Raw genomic sequence first — 8,399 nt, forward strand, 5'->3', positions numbered from 1 at the left:
TATATATATATATATATAATCCGAAATGAAAACCATTGAGGTACTCTGAAGTCCAGTGTGGCTAGTAGAATGTAGGTCACTTATCCAGGTTTGGACATCTAGGGAATGAAGGGAACCTTCTGCTCCATGCTCATTCGTGGAGTATGTATATACTTCGTCCCGATTCATGCAATATAATGTGTTACGCAAGCAGATTATTGTCCAAAAGACTTAACACGTGTGGATTTGCACTTCTTGGATAAACTGATACTTCGAGTGTATATAAATAAGTTGTGTAAAACTGGAATTCCCGTCAACACACCATTGAGTTGCAGATAGATGCTCCTAGTAAAGCAGTGCCGAATATCCCTACTACGCAGAAGTAGCAAGGTTCGCAAGAATGGTTGGAGCAAATTCAAAAACTTCCCTAAGCAAAATGTGACGAATTCGTATAGAAACCGACCTGATAAAAAAAGAGCCAATGATCGCTTCCGCACGAAGTGATCCAGTTCTATCACTATACACACTCCAAGGTACGTAAAAAGTGACATTCGGTAGGAGAAGTGACTGATTTGTCCTAAGCTGAGCGAAGCCCAGTGAGGACGATCAGCTTGTTTTAACATACTTTAGCTACCGGTATCAACAGGAAGTGTTGATTTTGTCTGGGCTAATGTCAAAACTAGCATGCCCTGCCCTTGGGTAGCAATCACGAGACAAACAACGAGGGTCGGCTGTGCTTCAGTACCAGTTGAAAGTAGGCAACCTCAACCCACTGTTTAAGTCCTTGCTATCGTCATTCATGTTTTCATGTTTCCCTGTAGTGGGAGAATGAAGACGCACAACGAAAAACACTTGCTGGACTATGCAGCAATTCAATTACCCGCACTCTTCTTCAACTACCCAGAAGAATAGATATTGGTCAACAGGGCTGAGTTGTTTTACGCAAAACGGGCGATAAATTGAATGAGGACAAAAATGAACAAAGCGATAACTGACTTGGTGCTGGCGTCACGCGGAGATGGTAGGTACGAGCGAACCAAAGTGAACAGCTGTGTTAACCAACCACTGGTACACATATCCTGTCCAATATGATAAGCCGACAGCGCGAGGCAAAGCAAGGCCATGGGTTTTTCCCTTTCTTTGTTCAAGTAATGGAACAACCAGTCCACAATTGGCTGTTGTCGGCTGTACATGAGTAGAAACGAAGAAATATGAAGGTATAAAACGTCAACCATGAGACATAAGAAGCTGAATAGTGGAAACTTACTCGCGCAGACAGAAGTGACTTGATTTCAAAGCAAACAATCTAGGGATAAGCTTTAACAGGAGCACAACGCGCTGCTGTGTACGTAACTTCAACCATGTGGTAACGGCGCTGGAAATCTGGAACGACAAAAGGTAAGAATAAGAACTTCAGAGCTATGCAGTTCGTAACGTTTTGTGACGCCTAGAACCCTAGCAGGGGAGCGGCCAGGTGAGATAATAATGCATTATAACCCTTACTGCGCAGTGAAACCGTGAAAATGCGATACTGATGTGAAAACTCGCGAATCTAGTCCGCCTATTAAGGTATATGCTACACGCAGAAAATACAGTGCGCGCTTACCCCTTCAATGTTCTCGACGAGGACGCGTTGACAAAGCCATGATACCGGATTACTCTGAGAAGTACGCTCGCGCTCAAACTGTGTCAGTGCACTTGAACCAATCGACGGTGCAAACCTGCTAGCGGCGGACAAAACTGAACTGTGAACCAGTGGGATGCTGGTTACTAATAAAGATGGACTTGTGAAGAAAGCAGCCCGAGCTAGAAGAACTGTCCGAGCTGCGAGCGCACTTTCATTCGAGCCAAGAGGAAGAAACTCCATCAGAGGCTAGTAAAGCAGGAGAAAAATATAAGATTACGCAGCCGAATATAGCACGGGATACTAAGTGTACGTCTTTCAGTCGGAACGACACTCACCACTCCAGCCATTTCATCCAGTTCACTTAACAACTGCTCATGATCCGGTAGGACACTGGCCAAAAGCTCAGAAAGCAAGAGCATGCTGCCGTGAACCCAGTCATCCCTGCAGAGCTTCTTGGCCTGTGCTGAGTGCTGAAAGAGGGAAAGCAATTTGCGATGTTATTCAAAACGAATAGGTTGCAATACAAGCCCACAATACAGTTAGCCGACAATCCCGGTTACCTTCTGGCGGTAAAGTGACTTCAAACTGGTAAAGGACCTGGCAGAGGAATTAAGAAAGGCGAGCCACACATCAAACAGAAAAGCTAGTGTACGAAGTAAAGCAAGTAATGTCGAAATTATAAAATGGAATTCAAGAACACTGATTGGTAAGTTCAGCTAGATCGGATGAATGTGAGGTCAAAGGTAAGGAAAGAGGTGAGCTAACGTCAAGGTTGGGGAACAGGCACTAGAGGATCGTAGGTCATTTCGTGAGCGAAGCGTAATCTATAGCAGCCCTCCTATGAAGTTCATCTGCACATTTTAACCAGTTTATGATTTGCTCTTAGAGAATTTCAAGTTTTCAAGAAGACCATTCTCTTGGGCTAGCTCCCGAATTGTAGGTTTCGTATGTGAACCAAACATCCACTGTTCGGTTTGGGTTCCAAGAATTTGTCCGGTGTTAAGCGTCTCATTAGAGTGAAGATGTCTCTTATTAGAAAAAAATAAAAATTGTTCAGTTGTAGCACCCTTTCGATGTCTAAATGTCACGCCACCCGAAGGTTGCACGAGGGCTGGGCAACTGCCAGGTTGCCCAAGCCCAATCAAGGGAAGTCAAGAGGCAGAGATCGGGTTTGAACTACGGACCTTCCGTTCATTAAATCCGCGCTCTAACCACTTGGCCCATCTCTTTTTACTGTTTCCGCTCCCATCAAAATGAAAAGCATCCTAATGTTTACTTCCTCGATGGAAACCCAGTGACAATCTGCGTAAGCGCAATTCTTCCTTTTTTCCGAACACTTACAGATAAGCGATGAAGTCAAATGAACCCAAAAACGCAGGATTTCTTGACAGTCAGATTCACCATCATACAGTATTCTTCGGAGTCTAAGTTTTCGGTCACCAAAAAGATGACCAGGGGCAGCGTGTAGCACAACACTGCAGAGGTTGTACGCTGGAGTTTTCCCAACAAACACTGATAGTTCACGCTGGCGCTTGGCATTCATATCATGTAGGTGGATGAGCGAGTATTAGAAACTAGTGAGTGATGATAAGGATGCAACAAGGAGTAACGATAGACATCTGTTCAAGTGAGTGTGAATAAATTTAGGTGCAAGATTTTGATGTCATCTCGCATATGACAAGATAACTGAGATGAAATGTTAGGTTAGTGTTTGTCCGCCGGTTTGGAGCAGACGAGGAAATCCCATCGACTGAGATGAACCAACGAGCGTGTGTCTGTCCGTATACCGTATCAGTTGGAGTTTATCCCTTTCATCACAAGTAGATATGAAAATAAAGAAAAGATCAACCTATTGAGAGTCATAACAAACAGGTGCATGGCTTCGTTAGTTAAAATGAAACTTTATTAATTAAACGCTCACCAACCGATAAGGCAATTAAGTCAGCATGAGGGTACATCGGACCGAACAAACGCAATACCCATTGACAATCAGATGGCCAGAATAACTCCGTGTCGATGTCTTGAGACAGTAGCAAATGAAAGTATTACGAGGAAACCCTATATTTTACGAATCACGTTGAATTTCGGGAAAGTCAAATGCAGTTCAAAACAAGGAGAATAACAGGTGAATTGAGCGATGTGGCCAACAGAAGCCTTCAGATGATTTCTGAATGGTAGTTCGGTCAAAAGAACGTAAGCGGTCAATTAAAAAACGGTCTCGAAGTGGTAACTATACGAGTAACAAATAGGTGATCCCAGAATATCTGATACACCCACCTGGTGAACGGATTAAAATCTGCGGGAGAATTCAGTGTGCTTAAGATGCTATCTACTCGCCCAGATTCTTGTACGGCTATAAGCGTTCATGAAAGTTACTAAGAGAAGAAAGCAATCCTAACAGTGAACATCATACTCAACTTACATATTGGCTGGATTCGGAGGGAGGATTGCTTGGATTCTCACCAAACCGTCGAAGGGCCTCTGACAAGCAGCTTCGGTACCAGGCGACCGACGAAACGCAGCTACCACCAGCGCTTGCACCTGATTCGTCCGTGGCGGTATGACGTAGCGAAGAACTATGAGTGTTGGGTAATCCGTGACTCAAACCACCGGGTTGGGCAGCCCCAGCAGCACCCAGGCTCAGATGCAGCGCTTGTTCGCGTGACGCAGCAAGTGAGAGTGCGGCCCGTAGGGTAAGACTGGCCAACTCACGTGTAGTAGCCTTTGTGTAAACGGGAGTGAAAACAACAGTGAAAACACCAGTTGATCATAACGACGACGAAAAAATCATTTCAGCCATTCATAGAAGAGGGCTCGCCCGCAAAAATCAAAGCCCAATGCGCGAAAACACTGTAGGGTGTGGAAACCACACTACTTTTGCATTTACTGCTAACTTGGACACGACAATTAATTCTCCCTGTCAGCTGCCAGTAACCGATCTACAGTTTATAAGTATTCGGCAGAATGAGAAGCAGCAAGGGTTAGTACGGGCCGGGATCACATATACCAAGTCCATACCGTCCAAACATGCTAAAAATGGAACGATCACCATCGACACCATCACCACAGAATAATACACAGACAGTAATTAGTTGGGACTAACCATTCGGCCGAAACTGAGTTGGAGAAACAATGTTTTTTGAGGAAAAACCTTATGCAAGGCTATCTAATAGTCATGTGAAATAACAGGTAAGAAGGGTTGAATAACACTATTTGGAACACATGGAGTATTCCCACAAAAATACATATGAAAACTCGGTGGAATCACCAAGGGCCGAAACAGAGAGAAACTCACATTTTTGTCTCGGAAAGATGCGAGAATGGCAGGGATGAACAAACCGAACTGTTGATAGAAACTCGTGGGAGTGTTCAGAACAAGCTCCCTGAGGAATAGAATCTACAGTGAGTGGAACAAAGGGAAGAGACATCAAATCCCAACGTACATAAGTACAATGTCTAAAATGAGAAACGCCCTCACAAGTCAGTGCGCTAGACAGTTATTGTGAAGACCTATCATTATAAACATAAAGGCACAATGAACGAAATATGTATACCGCAACTTTTGCAACGCCTCCAGCCAAAGGTAGGGACAGTCACAACGACCTATCGCAAAAGCGCATAAACTTCGAGTAACGTCCTTCACACCCTCCGGCCACACAGTTTGCGGAATTTTGAGAAGAAACAAAGGGCGCCACTGGTCTCACTGAAAGAAACTTCAGCGTACGTCTCAAGTAGCCGAGCGATGGTGCTGAATAATTCAGCCGAAATAAAGGATACGTAGCTCAACGCTCGTTTTCTAATTACCTCATTAAATATCCGGCAATACGACAAGTCTAGTTTTTTGGGTCAAACATCTCAGGACCTGGCGATTGCAGCAATTAAGACCCAGTGACCTGCTTTTTTGATACTATAAGTAGTAGATTGAAACTGGCACGCTGACTCCACCATACGAAATTCCATTGGTGCTAATGCAACTGTGAATGTGAACAAAACATTCAACTGCCAGTCATTCCGCCAATATGGGAGATGCGGAATGTACAGGAAAGGGGCTTAGTACCCTGTAGATGCGAAGATTATATCAATAGATGATAGAACGGTGGTTGATACATTCGCACAAAGAAAGGAAACGCGCAGAAACACATTACCTCATTCAGGACTTACAGAAAACTGTTTTTTAGCATCTTGGTTCTCGCTGACAAGGGACTCACAAGCGCACTTTATCAGCCTTTCGATAAACTCGTAAGGGAATACCAGACAAAACTGTCCCATCAAATGAGCCTCCATTGCAGTCAGCTGGATGTCTGTAGCAGAAGAGCGGTTCAGAATTTCCGAAGCGAAACGCCCACAGTGCGCCTGAACACTTAGGAAATCTATTTCCGCAAGGCATCCTGTCAAAAATGAGGGCAAAAAAAGAAATGACTTTGGGATACGATGTATGGCACACGACCGTGTCTACCCAACTCTAAGACTGACAACCTTGCACAGGATATCATAGAAGAATATGGTAAAACACTGCACACATCAATTATATCATTATAAGTCTTAATTCGCATACACGTCATCATTCATATCATATCCTACGGTGACTCCAGCCACCACAGGTTTGCCGACCGATGTATAATGGATCTTGAAGGATATGGGCTTTGGCAGCAATAGTTCAAAGCAATAAGGAGTACATCCGGTTATGACGGTGTGTAGGTTGAAGCATTCCCTATTGGTGCCAATCAAAATGCTTATTTATGCGTATTTATTTATGGTGCAGTTCAGACACAAGGGCACAATTGGATCATGTCCATCGGCATCCCTAGACATCTGGTTAGCTCATCTCGGTCTTCCAATTTATGTGATTGGCAGTTTCGGGCCTGACTGAGTTTGCTGGTACTGGCTTTCATATTTCACCTCCAGGATATGAACTAAACTTCCGTAGGTTGTCTTCGACCTGTACATGATTGGGCAAGAAGGGTTTTGTGAGCAAATGGTCCTATGATCAGTAGATCATCCATTATGGACGGATCCTTTTTCGCAGAACCCATTCGGTGCACTCCGATATTACTCGGCATTTCTGCAAGCACTGTCGGCTAAACACTGAAGGATCCTTGACGTATTCAGCATGCGGTAACCACGTTCGCAAACGGAACAAAATTAATGGGCGATTATAAGCACTATCCCTAACGTGATAAATGTCGTGATTGACAAAGGTCACTCTGGCTAGTCCCTTTAAAGGAGTAACTTCGTCTTTGGCTCGGCCATAATGCCTAAACAGCTGCGAGGTAGGCCAATTGGTCAACTGAAACCATAAGCTTATTGACAGACATTGGACTTCAGTTCGGATCCAGGTAGTACCAGTTTAAACTTCATAATTATGAGGTGCATCTAAATTGTTTAGCATCGCTTACGTCCCTTAAGAGTCCGATGTAGGAAGAGGTATTTTGTCCTCACTCTTAGGGTCAATGAGCAAACTCATCGGAAGTACTTCGAACCGTACCGGACAGAAATTTTTCCCAGATAAGATCGACGACAAAGTTTCAAGGGCGAAGATATGAGAACGAGTCTTAACAAACATCACCACAGATGACAAATTCGAGCGTAGGCCTATTGGATACCCAGCCACCCGAATTAGTGTACAACACTTGGTACGGTTTGAAGTTTACCAAAACCAACATTGACGTACATTGTCGCAGTGCCCACCAATTGGGTCTAAGGTAGTCAGAGTGGAAAAAAGAAAACAACTGTCCCTCGATAGTGTTGGCAATGTTTTAGCACATTTCAAAAATCGCACAGGAATGGTCGAGCATATCATGTCCCATTCCATGGGATGTGAATTCAGCGGACAAAAACTGGACCAGCTAAGAAGGGTAGAAACAAATCGTAATAGAATGGCCATATTCAAAACTGGAATGTAGTCTGGACGAGTAGTGACCATGATAACAACATTCCTCAAAATTATTATAACGACTGCCAGCTTCTGCTATGAATCGCAGATCATTAATGGAGAGCGTAAAATAAAACTAGCGATCCCTATTTTCCACCAGATTTCACAGTTGTGCATGCAATCAGTCGTTCTGACTTCATGGCTTAGGATTAAAAATCAAACGATGAGAAACAAGCACAATATCATCAGGAGCACCAGAAATGACATACCCATTGCAGCCACTGCTCCTTTCTTCTCACAGATTTCACCATTGATGTACATAGAAAGTAACTCTGGACACAGCAGATTCAAACAGAGGCCATAACTTTGTATTGACACTTCTTTCAATTCCCGATCAACGATTCTGTGTAATTCCTGTACGGCACGCAATCTTTCGTCGTCATACGGAGATTTCAGTCCATCCACGAGACGCCCAACGATGGCAGGGAGAGTTACATTCATATCAGACGCTCACGTCAGTATTAATCAGACATTCGTAAAGCCTACGCCAATGTCCCCAAAGCTATGATCTAGGTGGAATTTCGCCCTAGAAGTTAAATGGGAAGAAAGAAGACAGACTGAGAAGTTGCATGCAATTTTCGAATGACCTTCAAAATAAAAAGGAAGCAGAATACGGCTAAGAAGTTACCTTGGTTCTTAAGCCCCGGACATGATGACCGGAAGAACCGTTAACAACGCAACCTCGGAACATTGACGTCTACATTTTTCCTCCACTCTTTTCCGCCATTTTTATTCGACTTCGTGATCGGTGAGATAACGAGACGAACGCTGGAAGTTCTTCCAAAACAACCGTGTTCGAATGGCCTGTGATGAAAACCTTGTCGATCTGGAATATGCAGACGACATCGTACTCATCTTCGA

At 43.9% G+C, this 8,399-nt stretch overlaps 1 protein-coding gene across 1 annotated transcript in view; it reads right to left on the minus strand.

Annotated features, from left to right (window-relative positions):
- T265_09902 (hypothetical protein) overlaps positions 1-7,979 on the minus strand; it is a gene marked incomplete at both ends in the record, with an annotated part of 61,211 nt that extends 53,232 nt beyond the window's left edge. The window contains 8 exons of the mRNA XM_009176113.1: positions 976-1,164; positions 1,247-1,362; positions 1,586-1,852; positions 1,942-2,076; positions 4,029-4,328; positions 4,902-5,003; positions 5,768-5,994; positions 7,748-7,979. Of these exons, the coding sequence (XP_009174377.1) occupies positions 976-1,164; positions 1,247-1,362; positions 1,586-1,852; positions 1,942-2,076; positions 4,029-4,328; positions 4,902-5,003; positions 5,768-5,994; positions 7,748-7,979 (1,568 nt within the window). The remainder of the gene's footprint in view (positions 1-975; positions 1,165-1,246; positions 1,363-1,585; positions 1,853-1,941; positions 2,077-4,028; positions 4,329-4,901; positions 5,004-5,767; positions 5,995-7,747) is intronic.
- Between the last annotated feature and the right edge of the window lie 420 nt (positions 7,980-8,399).

Source organism: Opisthorchis viverrini, assembly GCF_000715545.1.
Source record: "Opisthorchis viverrini unplaced genomic scaffold opera_v5_314, whole genome shotgun sequence".
Lineage (NCBI taxonomy): Eukaryota > Metazoa > Platyhelminthes > Trematoda > Opisthorchiida > Opisthorchiidae > Opisthorchis > Opisthorchis viverrini.